We start from the raw sequence: 21,005 nt of genomic DNA, 5'->3' as shown, positions 1-21,005 counted from the left end.
CTGAGTTACACTGGCAAAATCTCTTTAAAAGCTTTTTCCAAAATCTCTTAGTAGCTGCAATGAATTGCTTCTGTTAAAACAGGCATTCAAAAGCCTCATCCTCAGCTTTCCCAGTCTCTCAGAGAGTCTTACTCAGAACTGTTATTTTTCTTTTTCCTTGGTAGTTGCTTTTCGCATCTATGACATGGACAAAGATGGTTATATTTCCAATGGGGAGCTTTTCCAGGTTTTGAAAATGATGGTTGGGAACAATCTCAAAGATACCCAGTTGCAGCAAATTGTAGACAAAACCATAATAAATGCAGATAAAGATGGTGATGGAAGAATATCCTTCGAAGAATTCTGTGCTGTAAGTGTATTTTCCCCCTATCATTGCAGTTAGTATTTTCATATATCCATTACAGTTTATTCAGCAACTAATGTTTTTGATATTTCACTTTTATTTGACAGTTCTCTTATATGTGTCATTATAACGATTTCAGTGTGTGCTTCATAACAATCATTAAGTAGAAGTTTTTTTTGTTTTTTTTTTAAATGTCAACACCCACCCAGTTCAAAATAATCAAGTTGGTTAGGAAGAACGGAAAGAAACCCAGAACTATACTGCTCAAAAAAATAAAGGGAACATTTTACCATGGAACTGAAGGGGTTTGCGTTCCCTTTATTTTTGTGAACAGTATATATTTCCTTTTTTCCTATTATATAATTGGATTCTAGGCCAATTACATCAATTTTATCTAATGTATGAACCAACATATTTATTACTAATATTTTAAATCCGATTATTCTTGTCGTACCTATTGTTGTTTCATGTCTTTTTAATTCTCACAGTATTTTTTTTTTTTTTTGGTCAATATTTCAGGTTGTAGGAGGCCTAGATATTCACAAAAAGATGGTGGTAGATGTGTGACTCTTTATGATACTACCCAACACTTTTGCTTTCTTCTCCATCTCTGAAGATCTGCTCAAGACGTCCAGCAATGCTCTCTGTGTATTTAAATGGAAGTATTTTTCTCTGTGAAACCATATTTTCCAACATGAGCCTCATGAAGCCAACTAAGTGTTGTTGAACTTTCATTCTCTCAATAACGCAAGTGTAGCACTTTAAAAGTCTGAAGGACAGCAAAATGGAAAGAGCATATCAGTGTGGTGGAGAAAGGGAAGGGTGTTGGCTTTTTAATTTATTTTTCTCAACTTTTATAACAAGAAAATATCTATCTATATATATGTGTGTGTGTATTTATATATAGATATATATGTTGTGCTTTCTATTTAGTAGTTAGGCAAGCTTTAATTTAATATACTTGATTTAGGCATAAAACTAGAGTACAAAAGTGCCAAGCAGATTATTATATAGTTCAACACATATAGATATACATCTTTACTTTTATGTCACACAGATACACACATGCAGGCAAATATACTTTAGAAGAATATAATGTTTTAATGGATGTTAGGTCAACTTTTTCCCGTGACTGTTTCAGATGTTTATATATTGGCTGGCTGAAATAGCATCATTTCCTGTTAATTTATCTTAATTACATTTTTGTATGACAGGAATGTAGGTTAGTTTGTGTATATATGTACACTATTTAATAGTATATGCATGTACATATATGTACACATACTATTTATGGGTATTAAAATAGCAAGGCATGTTATAAAAATTTAATTGCCAAGAACTAGGTTGTATGTGCAAAAAGATGCTTATTATTTCATTTTTTCACTTAATAAATGAACACAATTGCATAAAATAAACCTAGTAAACATTGGCTTTTTTCCATTAAGTATAGACAAAACAGTTGTAAAGACACTTGTTTTTCAGTACTAATCATAATTAAGAATTAGGATTCATTTCCTAGGATACCTTCTGCAGCAAGATTACAAAACCTCTCATGCCATTAAAATATCTTCCAACTATATAGTTTCTCTAAAGCATTTAATATACTCATTTAAGTTGCATAAAGCCTGGTAATATTTTATATATGTGTATATAGGTTTATTACAGGAGAAACATTAGCCTCTGCCATAGGGAAAGAGGTAAGGTTCACATTATCTAACTTTTTTTTTAACCTCCTGATCGTCAGTTGGAGAATTCTTTTTTCTAAATTTGTTTTTATCATGACTTGTAATTGACAGTGACTTTATATGTGTGATATAAAAGTAGCAAGGCATGTTATACAACTTTATATCATTCTTTTTCTGCAATGGTACTATTGGCTAGAAAAAAATTGTTAGATTTTTAGGATAGTATGCCCTTTCCTCTAGCAATTTTTCTATTTGAAATGTTTTATAATCCGCAGTGGAAAGGCAGGTTGCTCAAAATCAATTGCCTCCCAGCCAGCCATAGCTGTTCCTTCAATTGAGTGCTGCACATCATGGGCTCTGTCTGTGAGAGAGAAATCCAGGTGCTTGGTGTCCTTGCATGACATGAAGTTTTGCATGTAGATCGATTTGAAATGTTCCTCTTGTTTACATGATTTGCATAATTTTAAAAAGATAAATGTTGCCAAAATTTTGGTAAATGTTAAAACAGAAAATCTCCACTACATGTATCTTTTCTTCCTCTGGATCAGTAGGTGGATTATAATCCCAGCCAGTGGTTGTATTTGTTCCATTGTCAACTGCCATGTGCTCTGCTTCAGGGGGAACTAGTCTTTTGTGAATTTTTTTTGTACATAAATATTTGTTACAAATATTTTAGCAATTGCTTTCTATTTCTTAATTGCTTGTGCATATCCTTGCTGGCATAATAGAAAATAGTGCTAATGTTACTTTCGTACTGGGGGAATGAGCTTTTTTTAGTTTGTGTGCAAAAAAAATGGGTTATGTTGAATGTTTAGATTTTTCCTCTGCATGCTATATCATACATTGTTGGAACTATAGGAACCTTAATAATGTATGAATAAAAATAAACTATTTGAACTTTACTGCATGGTGTTAAAGCTTCAGTTGAAAAAAAAAGAATTTTCTGAATTTCAGATCTGATTGTACTAAAATTATTTGACGCTTTTATGTATAATTAAATACCTGTAACATTATTTGCCCATTTTTCTCAGTGACAGTTCATTTAACAGCAGATAGCATCAGATTTAATGTTTAAAGGGATAACCAATTCCCAAATTAATTTTTCTTTCATAGACATGTTAACTATCCTGTATTAGTGAATAGGAACCGTAAGATCAGGATACATTAAGCTGTAATTTTATGGAAGTTTTTGGCACACTTATGGGGAGAATTTTAGTTGGTCAGTTTTATTCTTAGTTCCACGGTAATACCAATTTTACTTTAAGCATAGTATTTTTTTCTAAATTTGCAATCTTGACTCATTGCACATATAAGGGAAAGTTCCATCTAAGATATATCTACTGTAAACATCAGGGAATAATGAATTTAGGATTGAATACACATATTATCCATTCCTACTTCAGCACAGAATCTTATACTTTTTAAAAAACAATAGTATCTTAGATCCAAAGAGCCTCATGTATAATTTAAAAGAATCCCCTTGAATCTGAAAAGAGGGTTTTTCCTGTACTATCTCTGAAAGTATTAGAAAACATGAGGGGCTGTAACTAAGAACTGGCACCATACATACAATCTATAATTCAGCTATTCAATCTGATTTTGCAAATTGACATTAAGCTTGAATAGGTTACTGGGAATTTACATAGTTTAAGAGCTAGTTTGTGGTATTAAAATTATGAATTTTACTATGAAAGGATCTTTAGTTTGCTATTAGCAAGCCCTTATTAGCATCTGCATTCATGGGATAAGACATCTTTTGTTAATTGCTTGCAGAATCTTACAGCAAAAAATGAAAAAAAAAATCAGTTGTTCCAAAAGCTGCTGTAAATTGTCTACACATTTGGGCCATGAAATAATATGAAATGGGCTCTGATCTATAAATGCTTTAAGATGCCAAATTACTAAAATTACATTTTAATGTGAAGGAGACCTGCAAGGTTCTTTTATAACAGATAGATATTCATGTCCTGAGAGGTGGTTTGGTGTAGTGGTTAAAGACATTAGGCAGAGACCGAGTTCTAGTCCTGCTTTAGGTAGAAAGGCAGGTAGGTAACTGGGTCAATTCCATTCTCACAGCTCTAGGAAGGAAAAGTCAAGGTACTTCCCAAAATGTCTGCCAACAAAACAGCAAAGACTCGTTCAGGCAATTGTCAAGAGTCGAGACTAAAAATGTAAGATTCCACTCACCTCCGTTTTTGTTTTAGACTTCTTTGGTGCCTTCTCAAGTCTAGTTTGCATTCTCTCTCTGCTATAGAATTAGAAAGGCGGGTGGCCCTAATGCAAAAACAGCTAACCCTAGGATCTACTGTTGCTTTACGTTATCTCCCTCTGTATTTCCACAATATTGAAAAAAATCTTATTTATCTCTTCTTCCAGGAAGGAAGGTAGCAACATTGTAACAGCTTCCTCCTCCCTTCATCTGAAAAGTTCCTCAATAAGAGGGAAAAATATTTGTGATTGGAAACATTTGATCAACTCATTTTAACATCTGGATAGATGTAGTTAGATGCTTGTAGTTTGCTAGTTTAATACACTTTAACCGTAAATATATTTGTCTGCTAAATACAGCAAGCAGCCCCATGCTTTGATAGAATAGCAGCTTCGCCAGCAACCAGTTATATTTCTAAATATCTTAGTATTTTAAAAGAGTTGGGGATTTGTGTTAAGAACAACGCATCCAATAGTGACTTGCAGCATACTATCCAAAGTATTCTGATCATAGCTGCTGTATTCAGTTAACCTTGTATCCATGCAATTTAAAAGATAACAATCATGTCAGCTAGAAGGAAATTCAAGTACCAGTTTTTATTGGACATAATTTCATTTAGAATGCTTGATGATAGATATTTGTTTGAGAGCATTGCTGCAGCAGTTCTATTATATACCAGTCATGTTGGAACAGAAAATTGCTACCAGTTTACTAGGGATGTGAAGAATATTCCATGCACGAAACTGCTAGATTTGAGTGGCGTAGGCATGAATTAATTCGGAAAGAAGTATTTTGGGGCAGGGAGAAAGTGGAAAATCCTAGGAATATTAGTGGCAACCAGAAACAAAGAAAGTGAAGATGCTGCTAAGATCAGAGGGAGGAGCAGTTCAGGTGGGTATTTTCACTGAAAGCTAAAGATGTGGCAGTAGCTAGTGTGAAATAGGGCAAGGAAGACATTGGGAAGATAGGTAGTCTGCCACAAGCCAAAGGAGGGAAGAGAGAGGCATTTCATATCAGCCTTGCCCAACTCACCCTTAAAATCCTTCTGAATTTTGTTTCAGCCCAAACTCTGGACAAACAAAATAGTCCAAATTTTGGTTTGGCTGAATTGCCACCCTCTTGAAATGGTTTAGCAGAGCTTCTGAAACAATGTGTTTGTTTTGGGGTTTTAAAGAAAAGCACACTTGTAATCTACATTTTGACATGGCTTCTTTCTTCAAGTGTTTTCCAGTATCTTGTGTAGAATTTTGTGACTTCAAAAACTGTAGTTTTAAAATCTTTCTGCTGCTCTGCTAGCTACTGCTCTAATATTGCCATAAACTTTAGATGGAGGACTTCCTGTAGAAGAAAACAGTGCATTAATACAACTGATTTATAGCTAATGATACAATATATTTTTAAAAATACAGCAAAGGTCTACAGTTATAATTAGTGTAATAAAAACTATTAATAAACTATTCACTTAGGAATAGAATTTAGTTCTAGGACAATGGAAGCTCTTATCAGGCTGCTGTGTCATACATTCTTGAAGGAGATGGGCATTCTAGAAACATGAAATGTGTGTGTGCATATGTATATGTGCATGTATATGCTGTATGTGTACACACATTCATGTATGTATGTATGTCTATGTATATATATTTAAAATTGGTATAGCTTAGGCCTTTTTCTAACTAGAGTACCCCTAAATGAAAGTATGTTACGTTACATTAAACACAAAATTCTATATATTTAGGTTAGAATTAGATGGCAGATGCAGAACAAGAGTAATAATGAAGCCCACTGATGAGCCATCAGTTTAATGATATGAAAAAAAATTAACTTTTAATTTCTTGCTCCAAAAACGCCTTCCAGTGTGACATATATGGAAAGCAGCAATTTTGTGCCATCTCAGTTTTTCTGTGTTTGATTACCCACCCTTGAAAACTTGAGTTGTATAGGGAAACAGCCTGTAGTTATGGCTCCTGCTCCATTGATCACTGTTTATAGCCTTTAGATTATCCCTTGCCCTCATAGAAATGTCAAGTTACATTTCTCTAACTAAAAGCACTTTCTGCTTGCAAATGTTTCCTCTTTAACTGACAAAATTCAGAATATAATGTTAACAAAAGGAAAACAAGTTTTACCTAGAATGAGATTGCAAATGGCTGTCCGTGCCATTTTAATATTCTGAAAAGATCCTAAAATATGAACTTTCCTGTAATTAAAAATAAAAGATCTCTTTACATATAAACTAGATACTGAACATCTGAAAGAATTCTACTTTTACTCACTACACAATTTTATATAACACTTTATAGTTTTATACAAAAGCAGCTCCAAGATAAATTTACTTTCATAAGGACCAGTTTCGGCAACTGGATATGCTTTGCCTTTAGAAATCTTTAGAAATGCTCATGGCATAATGCCATCCTCATTTATTTCCTTCCTGAACCATCTGTTGGGATACATTGAATGTCTTAATTGAGGCTCATTAACTCTTCAATTTTTGCTTCTCTTATTGTATTATAATACAATTACCATTCTACTTTTAAATATAATTAGACAACCCATGACCCTTTGGGTTGTTTCTAAGATCCTTGCCAGATTCCTTAATGTCTTCAACAATGGCATAACTTGTAATGTACTTGAAAAGTTCTTAAAATTCAAAGAGATCTATCTACCTTGAAAGTAGCCCATGCTGAACTGTGTATCATAGTCAAACATCAGAAGTTGCTCATGGGAAATATTTTATGACATTTTATATTATGTCATAGAATGCTTTATGATTATTTTTATCTCATGTTTTATAAAATTTGCCAAATTTCAGTTCCATGGGAGTCATGGCTCTGGATTTTGGATGTATTCCTTAAGTTAGCTAATTTGAGGTACCTTGGTTCAAAAAGCGTTGCCCTATGATGTTTCATCCAGTTAAAGGTCATGAAGAGAGTTTTAGTGGTATATAGATACAAGTTGCTATAGACACTGAGACACACACACCCCTGATTGTGATATTAAACAATTTGAAATAATGCCCATAAACCTTTTCTACTGCTACTTGTTTTTTGTAATATGTTGACTGATGAAGGCTAGAAATCTTGACAGCTTGAATATTTTTGAAATCTCTGAGCCAATCAAATCCAGGCATTATCATTATATGAGTAATAACAATATAGCATATATAGAGGCTTCATCTGCTGTCACAAGCAATGCATGCCAGCATTATCAATTTGTATATATACTACTTTCAGCCAGAAGATACACTGTAAAGTGTCTTATTCCTGGGAATTTATCAGTAGGATCCAATAAACTGAAGATTCAGTTTTAATATATCCAGCATGTATAATAAGCATGGCAAAATTATAAATGGGATTCTGCAATTGCTTAAAAATACAAAGGACTATTACACTAAAACCTGGAAGTTTATTAGCCAAGGTTCAAAATTTTAAAAAGGTGGGAACTCTATAATACTTACGAATCTGCAAGAACTATTCGCGTCCTTGTTACATTTTCAATAGTAAATTTGGTTTTTCCGCCTTTTCCAGCAATTCTTCCTATTGCTCTTGAAAGATGATCTCCTTTTAAAGGTTTGACTAAAGAGAAAACTCTGTTTCAATTATTTATTTACCACTTCCCTGGGCTTTATTTGTTCATGTTGGAGTCCAATGAATCGTGATTGCTAAATCTGAGTAAGTGTGAGACTTAACAGTCAAGTGAGAACCAGTTAATTTTTTAAAATATATATTTCAAAAAGATTCACAAAGTTTTACCCCCTATTCCCCCCACATTTTAATGGGCCATGCTGATAAGCAATAATACAAGAATTAAGATGACAGGATTCTACCATTTTCTCAACACTTTCTCTCAGGTACACTGATGAAACAAGGCAATCCACAGAAATGAAACCCAAATCTTAGTTGGTATAGAAAATCTGCTAACAAATAACATTTAGAAATATCTACACATAGAAACAACAAATTTGTTTTGAGAGTGCTGAAACTAGAAAAAAATTATACAACTCTAATCACAAATCATAATTAGTTAGTAACATCTCTCTAACAATGCTTTTGCTGTTCAATCTGCATTAAAGATTCTCATGATAACTCAGCAGAAGGCCTAACAGTGACATTCCACAATAGTTGATCTTTTACAATTTTAACATATCTTTTGAAATCCACAAGACACGTTAGCAGTTACAAATAAAGGCTGGCAGTTTTAACTGAGAAATAGTTCAACTAAAAAATTAATCGGTGGGAAATTATCTTTCAGACCAAACGCTGTGAATTACATGTTTCAAAATTATTTTCAGAGGCTATTTCAGGCTTTGATGTATTCCTATCAATGAATAACAGTTCTTAACTATATGTATTTCACATCCCAATACCCATTTATGTTCTGCTCTTTTGATATCTTATACTGATTTCCATACTTACCATCTGTTACTTCAAATGATTCTAGAAAAAGCTCATCTAATCTGATCAATGCAAGTGCATCCTGAAAAAAACAGCATTTAAAAAAAAATAACTGACTTTTAAAAATACAGGATCAAGAACAGTCACTAGTAAGTCACCATAGCATATGGATTCTCTGGCTTTGCATTACCAAAACATAATAAAATAATTGGCTAGAAATCTGAAATAATGGACAATAGTACTAAGTTCCTAATATGCACACTTATACAAATACTTCAAAGAATACATACCACTACATAATTCTGCAAGTCATAAATTGGCAGGAAATTATCTGTCAATTAAAATGTTCTTAACCCATGGGTTTTACCATCTCAAAATTCATTCCAGACTGTTTCCCAATTTATTTGCGTATGCTCACGGTACATGGTACAGATTCAGCAACTGGGCTCACAAAGTATTAAATCCCTCGGCTAATTATCCAAAAAGAACAAAATTCTTCCCCAACCCCGTATGGAAAACACTTCTTAGATCTTTTCATTTCATACAATGAAGTGAACTACAGTAGACAAGAGCTTACCTCAACTTGAAATCCTAGTATAAAAGCTTTTACAAAATCAGCTGCTTTTGTCAAAGCACCTATGTCTTTTGTTTCTTTACAAGTCTAGAAAATAAAATAAGTTTTACAATTTAGGAAGTGATCCTTTGGAAGATTCATAAAATATTACATAAAGCACCACAATCTACTCTAAATATTTAATCCAATTAATTCTAAATATTAATTTAAAAGATTCTATTAACACAATATTCTATTGCTTCTATTATATAAAGCTAATTTGACAGTGCTAATAAATAAATTAAAAAAAAACTTCAAATCTGTATAGGAAGAATTATAATCATATTCTACATTGTGGTTGCCTAAAATGAATTGATACATTAATTTCAAACCATTTAGAACTGACATTTCCAATTTTAATAACTGGGATCTAAAATGCTATTTTAACAAACCAGCATTTTCTGAAATTAATAGAACTAATTATTAAAGCATTCTTTACAGATTCAAAAATAGCTGTCAAGTATCCCTAGGCCAAAATAATTAATGAAGTTGTGAACCAACACATTGATCTACTCTTCATTTACCGAGGACAAAAACAGAAGGGGGAAATTTCTGTTTAGCCATGCCAGTGGCATCCAAGTATAATTGCAATATAATTTGCTACTATCAAATCTGCAACATGTTCTGGGTGGCAACCAGATAAATAGTTCCCCTTGTGAAAGATCTGCTCTTATTTAAACAATGCACATTTGACTTATCTATTTATAGTTGAAGAAATATTTATTTCATTGGAATAAATATAAGTAAATTATTTGGAATTTTTATTGACCAAATTAATAAGGCTTATTATGGCTTACTGCCAAAACATTAAGCTGATAAATTGTTTTAACAAAATATTATTTCTAATGCCAAAAAGAAATTTAGGAGTGATTTTTTCTAACAGCAAACACAAATACAAGACATTAACTTTTCAAAAACAGTAGACTTACAATTTACCTTTATCTCTACATTCCTTGTTTTTAAGTTAAATCTAATTTGAAGCTGCAAATGTTCTACAATTGGTGTAAAAATTTTCATCCAGTTCTCTTTCAAAGGAGTATATCTGTTTGCTGGTACAGGAATTTTTCTCAATTCACCTTTTCCAAACTAGAAAAAATAGTAACCATCACATAATAAAATGTTCAGCAAATAAAATTATTCCATGCATTTAGTTTAACTCAGTTTACATACAATAAACTACAGAAAATATTAGTTTTTTTTCTAATATTAGATACATTAGAGCAGTGTTTCTCAACCTTGACAATTTTAAGGCATGCTGGCTGTGGAATTCTGGGAGTTGAAGTCCACATGCCTTAAAATTGTCAAGGTTGAGAAACACTGCATTAGAGATTCTTGCCTCTCAAGTTCTACCTATTCAAAATTAGAAAAGAGCTGTGTTAATTTATGCTAGCGTTAGTCTATTATTCCGACTGCATCAGATTCCTTCTGATTTTTGTTACTAAAAACTGATGTCCATCTTATACAGATCTAATAAAAATCCTGATTTCTATATACAACTCAGTCACCTATAACAGTATACTAAGGATCAAACAAATTTGTTAGAGAAGCTAAAGCAGCATAAAATGGTAAAAATCCGTTGCTTTTATTTTGCACCAGGAAGCAAACTGGCAATCAGTGCAACTCACAAGTCAGAGGTGTTACCTGGGCATACGGAGGCAGGCCCATCACTACTTGTGCCACTGCATTTTGGACCAGTTGAAGCTTCCAACAGGTTTTCAAGGGCAGCCAGATGTAGACTGCATTGCAGTACCTAAGCCATAAGATGCCTCTCCAGAGCAATGACTGACCCATCTCAACATCCACCCTGCCTCCCCCAACCAAGGAAGGGAGAACTGTACAGGGGAACAAGAGTGGATGCACCACTGCCATCCCGGCTCTGCTACAGGTCATTGACAAGTGCGACCAAGACTTATCTCAGTACTAAGACCTTGCTTGAAACTTGATTTTGACTTCCACCAAAATAGCTTTTTCTTCTCAGAATGAACACCAAAGCGAGGAACGGAAAGACGGGGATGCCTACGTTCAGATAGAACAGTGTTTCTCAACCTTGACAATTTTAAGGCATGTGGACTTCAACTCCCAGAATTCCACAGCCAGCAATGCTGCCTGTGGAATTCTGGGAGTTGAAGTCCACATGCCTTAAAATTGTCAAGGTTGAGAAACAAGCAATGCTGGCTGTGGAATTCTGGGAGTTGAAGTCCACATGCCTTAAAATTGTCAAGGTTGAGAAACACTGAGATGGACCCACCCACCCACAATATATTTATAATAAATCGACCTGACGATTACATTTGCGCTTAAAACGAGAGTAAGCCACATACGGGTTACTACTGGAATGTAGTATAAACTTGGTCCTGAAACACCCGCAGCTTAAGGCGCCTGCTTGCCATTTGCATTGCAAAACGCCATATGCCTTTCCTCGAGAAACGCCAGGCTGGGAGGGGAAAACGTAATCTGCGCCCAGGCATTGAGGAACGATTCCCGGTGACCCTTTTCTACTTCGGCCAGCCCAGCGCAGCCACGCAACTGGAGCAACTGGAGTCACTTACGGCGAGGGCTTCCCCGCTAAGAGGAGGGAAATCCGGCCGCTTCCTAGGCACCGGGCTCTCGTTCGTGTCCATCTGGGGCTCCCGGCGCCTCTTCCGCTTGAGGACCTTCGTGAAGCCTTCTTGGTGAGTTTGTGTTTCCATCTCTGTCGGAGGCAGCGGCAGCCGCTCTGCGCCAGCGCTTTCCATCTCCACGCTTGGCCGGCCTTATCTAACACGATATTGACCGGAAGAGGCGGGGCTACGTCTCGGGCCACGCAAGACAGCCGATAGAAGCCTTCCCGTTCCTCCACTTCGCACTCTATGGTTGGACATCGCGCTCTCTTTCCCCGCCCTATAGAGAGAGCGAAGGCCTGGCCTTGCTCCTCTAGCGCCCTGCCAGTGGGTTTCAGGTGGAAAGGGATTGCGGTGCTGCGCAAAAAAGGAGTACGGGTCAACAACACCCTCTGAATCTCTATGATCTAGTATACCGGATGTGTGACCTCTCCGTCGCCTGCGCATGCGCGGAGACGCTGAGTAAGGGGAGGGTGGTGGCGCAGTTTCAGGCCCCGTCGGGTGCCGTTGGGCTCAGGGGCGGGTTCTTGCTGTCATGTCGGCAGGAGGCTTGCTGGAGAAGCCGCAGATCATCGCGCATACACAACACAGCTTGAATTACACTGTCTTCGATTGCAAATGGGTGCCCTGCAGCGCTCGCCTTCTTTGCTTGGGCAATTTCCCGCGCGGCACCGGCGTCATTCAGCTCTACGAGCTGCAGGGCGGCCGCCTCAACCTCCTCCGCGAAGTAAGGAAGAGAACGCACCGGGCTGCAGCCCCGGTTCTCCCACAGGAGCAGCAAGAAGCCCACGAATACCAGCCTCACTCCCAGGAGTTGCTATATACTTAGCAACCACGGTGCTAATTTGGCATGGGCCACAGGATACGTTCCTGGGCTTAAGTGGAAGCTCAGCCGTGGGTTCCCTAAGTTTTCTGCCGACTGAGATCGAGGGCTGATACCGTAATTCCAATAGAAAAGAATATGTGTAGCTCAGGGTTGAACTACAAGTGTTGTGCTCTCTGGGCTTGGTTGTTTGCACGCAGCCGTTTCATTACCCAACTAGGTAACATCATCAGTGCTAGTCCTGAGTCTGCAGTTTGCTCCCTTTTCATGTACAATAGCATGCCCTGCTAGAGTTGGTGGAATGTGTTTTTCTCTTTGGTAGTTCCTTGATTAGAATATTATTATTTTTTTGCTTTATTGCTTGTCTAATGTTAATCCCTGCTTATCTAAGTGTGGGTTGCTGTAGTGTAGAGGATGCAACCTGGTCTTTTTGTTTCCTTTTTTATTGCCTCTTGAATGGTGTCCAAATGTGATTTTCCTGTATGTGTCTGATACTGACACAGAGTCCTTTAATGGGTTTTTACCATTCATAAAATGAGATCTCAGGATTGAGGTCTTGTGTGAATTACATGTTTATCAAGAAGTGACATCAGGAATTGGCTTCTGTCACTCTTTGTGTACTTAGTAAAGATTGCCCTATGTTGGGGGGCCCACATTCATTTTCTTACAAGTAGAATGCCTGGAGTTTGCTTCCACTGGCATTAATTGCAGTGTAGCATTTGTACAGAGTCAGAAGCAAGATGCAAATGAATGCAGAAGATGAGTAGGAAAACAGCTTAATTAATATTGATCATTTCAATATTAATCTTTTAATTAAGAAGCTTCAATTCCAGTTAACAGAATACATGCAACAGCATCTTAGAACAAATCATGAAGAAATATATCCAATTAGTTCTCAACTTAACAGCCATTCATTTAGTGTCCATTCAAAGTTACAATGGCATTGAAAAAGTGACTTATAACCATTTTTCATACTTACAATCATTGCAGCATTCCCATAGTTATGTGATCAAAATTTGGACCCTTGGCAACTGGTTCATATTTACGACACATGTAGTATCCTGGTGTCATATGATTTTTGTGACCTTCTAACGAGCAAAATCAAGTAGGAAGCCACTTAATAGCCATGTTACTAACCTAACAACTGCAAAATGGGGCAAAACTCACTTAACAACTGTCTTAGTAACATAAATCTTGGGCTCAATTGTGGTCATAAGTCCAGAAGGACTACTTGTATTGGCATTAGTATCTTCTAGCTATGTCAGCACCCAGTATTTGGCAAAGCAGTATATTAGAGAGTCACGTGTTAAGAAATGAGTAATAAAGAATGCCACAGTGCTCACCATGGAAATAGGCATTAACTGGTCTAGTATACATAGCAGTCCACCAAACATAGTGCAGTTAATTACTGTAGCCATAGCACTGCAAGAGATGCACAACCCATTGGTTTTATTCTTTTCTATAGTACAGATTGACTTTGTAGAGTATAACGTACAATGATTAAATCCTCACAAGGGGCAAACACTTCATTTTTTCCCATTTCAGGGAAAATGAAATTAGGTTTTGGTTTTAATATTTCTTTCTAAAAAGAAGCATATTTTATCTATAAAGAAGGTGTTTTTTTTAATATGAATGGATCACCATGAATGGCATTAATGAATTGTTGGCAGAGAGTTGAAACAGGGCATATCTACTTTGAAGTGAAACGTTCTTTAGAAGATCTACATACAGTATATCTTCTGTAAACTAGCTGGACAGGCTAAATTAATTAGTTTAATGCAAAGTTCTGTTTGCAACGGAAGTGCATGCAAAATATACTGGCTGTGAAGAAAAGTATGTGGAAAAGCACAGTATATTAGTATATATCTTAAAGCAGGGGTCCCCAGCCCCTGGTCCATGGACCATTACCGGGCTGCGGCATGCCAGTAACCGGGCCGCACTAGCAAGGAAATCCCCATCCGCAGGATGCAGGCAGCACACAAAACCACGCCCCCTCCTGTCCGCGGAAAAACCTCTCCACGTAACCGGTTCCTGGTGCCCAAAAGATTGAGGACCTCTGTCTTATAGGAAATGTGGGGACAGGGAAAGTGTGTGCTATATCTATTTTTTTTGTGGACTTCTTTTTTTTAAAAAAACCCAATCGTCTACAAACACATACTAAATGGAAGGTTAGGGAAAAAAGAAATAGATGAAGTTGCCCATATGAAGTGGGATTGTAAAGATGAGGCAAAATGCGAAGAGAATAAATATAATTGCATGTTTTTACAGAAAGAGTTCATCTTGGCTCAAAAGTTATAGAAAAAATGCATTTTAATTTGATTTTCTGTAAAGAAATTGCATTTTATGGATCTGGCAAATTTGAATGTTGGTCATTCTGAATTTAATGGTATCTTTAAATCTTTCTGTGTATAAATTTATATATATTAGTTCTATTAAACACATGTATGATTTGTAAGGGATGTACAAGTAGCCCTCCATTTACAACCACAGTTAAGCCCAAAATTTCCATTGCTAAGCGAGGCAGTTAAGTGAGATTTGCCCCATTGTACGACCTTTCTTGCCACAGTTCTTAAATGAAAGATAGCAGTTAAGTTAGTGACATGGTTGTTAAATGATTCTGGCTTCCTCACTGACTTTGTTTGTCAAAGTTGCAAACCATGATCACATGAACCTGGTACATTGCAACCCATCATAAATACATGCCAGTTGCCAAGTGTCCAAATTTTGATCACATGACCATAGGGATGCTACAATGGTCATAAGTGTGAAAACTGGTCAGACGTCACTTTTTTCCGTGGCATAACATCGAACAGTCACTAAATGAATGGTTGTAAGTTGAGGACTTACCTATATTTAAAAGCTTGAGATACGAATTGCAATTAAAAAATGACTTCACACTAATGTGAATGGCGACTTCTAATTTTTCATGTCTATTTAGATTATGCATTTAGATTATGCATCTAGAAAGTACTAGGTTAACAATTTGTAGATACATTCAATTGGAGAAAATAAAGGAGAAAGTGCATGGGAGAGGTATTCTTTATGCCTTTGCAATGATAATCTTCTTTGACTTATTTGGAATTCTTCCCCAAAAACTATGAAGTCAAATCTGTTCATTCACTTGAACCCTAATGGAGGTGAAAAATTGTGTTCAGTCAATATTTGATTCTAATATGTAGAATATGTTCTAACAGATAAAACAAGATATACATTGAAAATAATAATCATTCAGTGTAAACATTTATCTCTACTTCCAGATTGAAAAATCACGTCCTATTAAATGTGGAACCTTTGGGGCTGCTTCTTTGCAACAAAGATACTTAGCTACTGGAGATTTTGGTGGAAATTTAAATATATGGTAAGAAATGTTCATTTTGCAAATTTTAAAGACATGGATGTATCTCTTATTTGACAATTTAAAGTCACTGTAAAATCAATATTGTTCACTGTCTTAAATATTCTTAATTTAGAAGTGTTAGGTTTTTAGACAGCAATAAAACATTTACTTTGAAGAAGGCTGAATTAACTTTACTATCTTTTTTGGTTTTCTTTTTCTGAATCTTCCAGCGTCAATTATAAAATATATTTTAAAGCCCAGGCTAATTTTTAGACCAATCTGTGATTCAGTACAGATAGTCCTGATTTATAGTTGATCACTTAGCGATCGTTCAGAATGGCAACCTACTTGCAAAACAGGGGTTATGACTCAGTTCTGCTCCTCCTGCTCCTCCCCATCACATGTCCACACTTTGAGCGCTCCACAGCATGGCTGCATTTACACCCATTTGCAGCATCCTGGGGTCACATAACTGCATTTTACAATGGTTTTGCTAAAAATCAGAAGTAACTTCCGAGTTCTAGCAAAACTGTTCCATAGTCAATAATGGCTTGATTAATGACCACAGTGTTCATTTAATACTGTAGTGTTCCTTTTATGCCTGCTGTGTTTGGTTACTGACCACTGCAAAAACAGTTGTAAAATTGGGTTGGTGACATGACCGAACTGATTTATGACAGTTGTAACATGTGATTGTAATGGGTAGGCTCCATTATGGTCATATGTCAAGGACTATTTATATAATAAATGTTTGTAAAAACATTTTTTTAAAAACTCCGCATTGTAACAATTATAATTTTATATCTTTCCATTTTGCATCATGAGGGTAATAACACATATTTTCTTTTGACTTCTGTCATGTTTTAAAGAAGAAAAAAACTTCATGTTAGTATTCAGTTTTCTATGTAGTAAAGATAAATGAGAATTCTGTATTCTGCAACTGATACTACCTTGCCATTGGTTCTCTCATCAGAAAATTTATAAATGGCACTAGGTATCAATTTGATGACTGGTGTGCCATGTATGAATAGATGAGCCTAGTTTTTAGACTTACACGTTAAAAATAGTTCAGAAGCACTTTGAATCTTTTGCAAAGACATTTCTCTGCTACTCAGTAAAAGCAATCTTGTCTTTTTGAAAGTTTCTACGTGATTCTTAAAAATGTGGTTACTTTAACAATTATATTAACTTTAATAAATTGATTCCTTAAAGGAGGTGCATCTTTTCTCTGAACTTATGTGAAATTCTGGGGGGGGGAACCCCAGGCTATTAATGAATAATAGAGATGTGATGTGACCTCAGGAGGACAGAAACACATCTGCAGAATTATTTTCTAATGCATAGCTGTACTAATTATATTTTGAGTATTGAATGTTACATTTCTAAAGAGATTTACTGAGAAATATAAATACATGTTTTGATCTTGGGTTGGGTAGTAGTAGATTTTATGGACTACCAGGAAATGTAATTTGCAATAGGTCAAATTAGGAAATTGTAAAACTTTCTAAAAGATGAGAATGACAAACTACTTCCATACTGGCATCAAGAAAAGTGTGGTATCCATATAGTCATCAAGAGATGAACTCTATATGAAGGAGATGTTTATGAACACACATAAAATAACAGTTCCATTTCTGCTGTTTAGGAATTTGGAAGCTCCAGAAATACCAGTATATTCTGTGAAGGGGCATAAAGAAATCATAAATAGCATTGATGGAGTTGGTGGTTTGGGAATTGGTGAAGGAGCTCCAGAAATTGTGACAGGAAGTCGTGATGGTAAGTTAGTCGTCTTGCAATATCCTCAAAGGAGAGAACAAGGGAAGTAGGTTAGAATAGGATACTGATAATTTAAATCTGTAAAAATCTGCATTATGAATTAGCTTTGATTTTAAATTTAAGATCATTTTAGCTTTAAATTGAATGGATAATATATGGTGATGAGTTCCTTATGTTTTTTTTTCCATCATCCAAGCACCCAAATTTTGATCAAGTAACTGTGGGAACATTGCAATAGTCGTAAGTTTGAGGACTGGTCATAAGACATTTTTTTCATCACTATTGTAACTTCAGTCTTTAAACAAATGGTTGTAAATCAAGGAATACTTGTATTTAGAGAATTTTAAAAGTATGACCTTACCTTATAAAGGGTTTTTTCCTGTGAAATTGAGTTATCACTATTATCACATTTATTAAACAAGCAAATATTTTTGTGGAATATTAGTGATAACAAGCTACAAATTTATTTTTAATCCAGCAGATTCTGAAGAATTGAAAAAGAACAATCAGCAGATTAAATTNAATACTTGTATTTAGAGAATTTTAAAAGTATGACCTTACCTTATAAAGGGTTTTTTCCTGTGAAATTGAGTTATCACTATTATCACATTTATTAAACAAGCAAATATTTTTGTGGAATATTAGTGATAACAAGCTACAAATTTATTTTTAATCCAGCAGATTCTGAAGAATTGAAAAAGAACAATCAGCAGATTAAATTGGCTGATCATTCCAGTTTATGCCTGACATTTCATAAACATTTTTCACTCACATAAACTTGGTAACAGCATTATATGCCAGCTTTTTTCCATGTGAGAGTCCTCAGTTGCCATATGATATGGTTACAAGATTCTGCAATAAGATCTACATATGCTGTATGTTCTATTTTGAGTCTCCATCGAACAGCATTTTCACATAAGTCATTAGAGAGCTGGAACAAACTGATAGCTACATGTATGAAATAAAAAAAGAGGAACACAAAATAAGTCAATTACAAAAGTCTAAAACTGATTTATAAAGTATGTTTAAGCTGGTAGTATTTGGCTGACTTTGGGGATAAAAACTTTCAGATCTAGCTAGTCCTTGAATAGAGAAATTCTGGGAAATACGTGAACTATAGGCTAGCCTGTGAAGCTGAAAAAGCTCCCCAAAGAAGGTAACAACCAATATTACTAAAACCATATGGATGAGGCAGGGAAATATTCAGAGGTGTGCATAGCTCAATTTCATATATGATCCCAAGGTAAAGGATTTCCTTATATTTTTGCTTTTGGGCATCAACTTACCCTTCCTGGGAAGGGAAGATGGGGTTCAGGGCCACCAGGGTAACCATGAGCTTGTCCTACCCAGGTGAACATAGGCTCAATTCATGTAAGCAGCCTCACATTAGATCTAATTTGTGTCTTCAACCAACTAACATATAATCTGAAGACAGGACATTGCATTAGTTCTTTGTAATAGACAGGTCATGCTCTGGTTTCCATGGCCGCATAAACCTCTGCAGGAAGGAGGGACCTCTGACCTGTCTTCAGTCAGAAGGAATTATAGAAACATGGCTCTTCAGAAAGACATTTGAGGATGAATATGATCATGCTAACATGTTGGCACATCAGACTGACTAAAATGTTATCTTTTACTAGTAATATTGTCAGTTATTGATAATTTTTGGAAATGAAGAGGCATATAAGTTGTAGAAAGCAAAATGGTAATCTGCGTTTATACTGTTGCCAAGAAAACTACATGGATTCATTTGTGAAGTCACCAGGGGCTGAACTAAATTCAAAAGACTTTTACACACAGATAGATAACTCTGCGTGTACATGCATGATGGTTTCTCAAAAGCAAGCTGCAAGCGTGATGTAGAAGAATAAATACAAATTTATGTGATGGTTGCAGGGACAGTGAAAGTCTGGGACCCGAGACAAAAAGATTTTCCTGTTGCCAATATGGAGCCAGCACAAGGAGAGAGTACAAGAGATTGTTGGACAGTTGCGTTTGGTAGGTCTGAGTTTCTAACCTGTTCATGCCATGTAGAAATTGGTCATGGAATTTATCTTGTTTCCCCATTACTTTATTTTCTGAATGGTTGTTTGCACTTTAAAAAAATGGGAAAAAGTCTTTAGGTTCTTACACAAATGTAATATTTCTCTAATATTCATTAAAACAGCCTGTTTTCAGGCTTCAAAACCTAAAAACACTGTTGAGAGGTTTTGAGATGCACACATTTGTGTGCGGAACTTTGTGCTATATTGAAACAATACACTGTGTTTATGCATGTTCTGAAGCATTTCTTCAGAATGATTTTCATATTCACAGTATTACTGAATATCACAATATTCCTTTTTTCAGTTGCTCTGACACAGAAAGAAGATAGGAATTATTAGGGAAAATTGAAAATTTTGTTTGAAATGCAGACCATAAAATTATTCCTCTAGAAATCAGGCATCAACCTATTGCTTTTAATCTTCTCCAGTATCAAACAGCCAGTTTGATATCAGATAGCCAGTTTGATATTAGACAGCATTATTATTATTATTATTATTATTATTATTATTATTATTATTAATAATAATAATAACCAGTTTAAATACTCAAATCCTGTTTTTCAGAGGCAGAAAATAAGTGCATTAATATCTTGTTTAAAATTTGTTAAACTATGAAAACGAAATTACGATATAAAAGACTTTATTTTACTAAATAGATAGAGTAACGTTTTGACAAAATCATGTTTATATAAAGGAATTTTGACCACATGTTTATGTCCTAACAATCTTATTACAAACCAATAACAACTAATAAATAGAGTTATGACAGTAGAATAAAATTAATCCGTTACGTATGTTAGAAGAAGAACGGGTTGTATGTGCTGGCTATGACAATGGGGACATCAAGCTGTTTGACCTTAGGAATATGACATTACGATGGGAAACCAACATTAAGAATGGGGTTGGTTAGACTTTTTTTTCTTCACAATTTTTCTTCACAAATCTTAGTAATTCTGTGGGGATGGGTAACATTTTAGAGTTTTTGTTTGTTAGTTAATCAGTTTGTTTTACCCGACTATTAGACTAGCAGTGTGGTCAATCTGTAATGGAACGATAATTATGCCAGCCCAAATATTCTTTACAATAAACATGAAAAAAGTAGTGTCTCACTTTCAATGATACTATTCAATGGGAAATTCAGAAATATTGTTGAAGTGTAAAATTTTGTGAAATCTTGTTGCAT

The 21,005-nt window shown here is 35.3% G+C and overlaps 2 protein-coding genes across 2 annotated transcripts in view; one reads left to right on the top strand and one right to left on the bottom strand.

Moving 5' to 3' along the window:
- Positions 1–21,005, top strand: part of WDR92 (WD repeat domain 92) — a 54,933-nt gene that overhangs the window by 30,685 nt on the left and 3,243 nt on the right. Inside the window, exons 5-11 of the mRNA XM_029283142.1 lie at positions 165–349; positions 1,558–1,561; positions 12,309–12,568; positions 15,922–16,022; positions 17,647–17,777; positions 19,674–19,817; positions 20,623–20,723. Coding sequence (XP_029138975.1) covers positions 165–349; positions 1,558–1,561; positions 12,309–12,568; positions 15,922–16,022; positions 17,647–17,777; positions 19,674–19,817; positions 20,623–20,723 — 926 coding nt within the window. The remainder of the gene's footprint in view (positions 1–164; positions 350–1,557; positions 1,562–12,308; positions 12,569–15,921; positions 16,023–17,646; positions 17,778–19,673; positions 19,818–20,622; positions 20,724–21,005) is intronic.
- PNO1 (partner of NOB1 homolog) lies at positions 4,811–12,291 on the bottom strand. Its single transcript, XM_015810967.2, has 7 exons — positions 11,791–12,291; positions 10,178–10,327; positions 9,206–9,289; positions 8,650–8,710; positions 7,692–7,809; positions 6,364–6,434; positions 4,811–5,575 (listed from the first exon to the last, which is right to left on the bottom strand). Exons 1-7 carry the CDS (start codon positions 11,974–11,976, stop codon positions 5,508–5,510), a joined length of 738 nt encoding a protein of 245 aa, XP_015666453.1. The 5' UTR covers positions 11,977–12,291; the 3' UTR covers positions 4,811–5,507.

This window comes from Protobothrops mucrosquamatus, unplaced genomic scaffold, assembly GCF_001527695.2.
Source record: "Protobothrops mucrosquamatus isolate PMUCROS unplaced genomic scaffold, P.Mucros_1.0 scaffold_45, whole genome shotgun sequence".
NCBI classification, from domain to species: domain Eukaryota; kingdom Metazoa; phylum Chordata; class Lepidosauria; order Squamata; family Viperidae; genus Protobothrops; species Protobothrops mucrosquamatus.
This window is presented reverse-complemented; position numbering and strand designations above follow the sequence as displayed.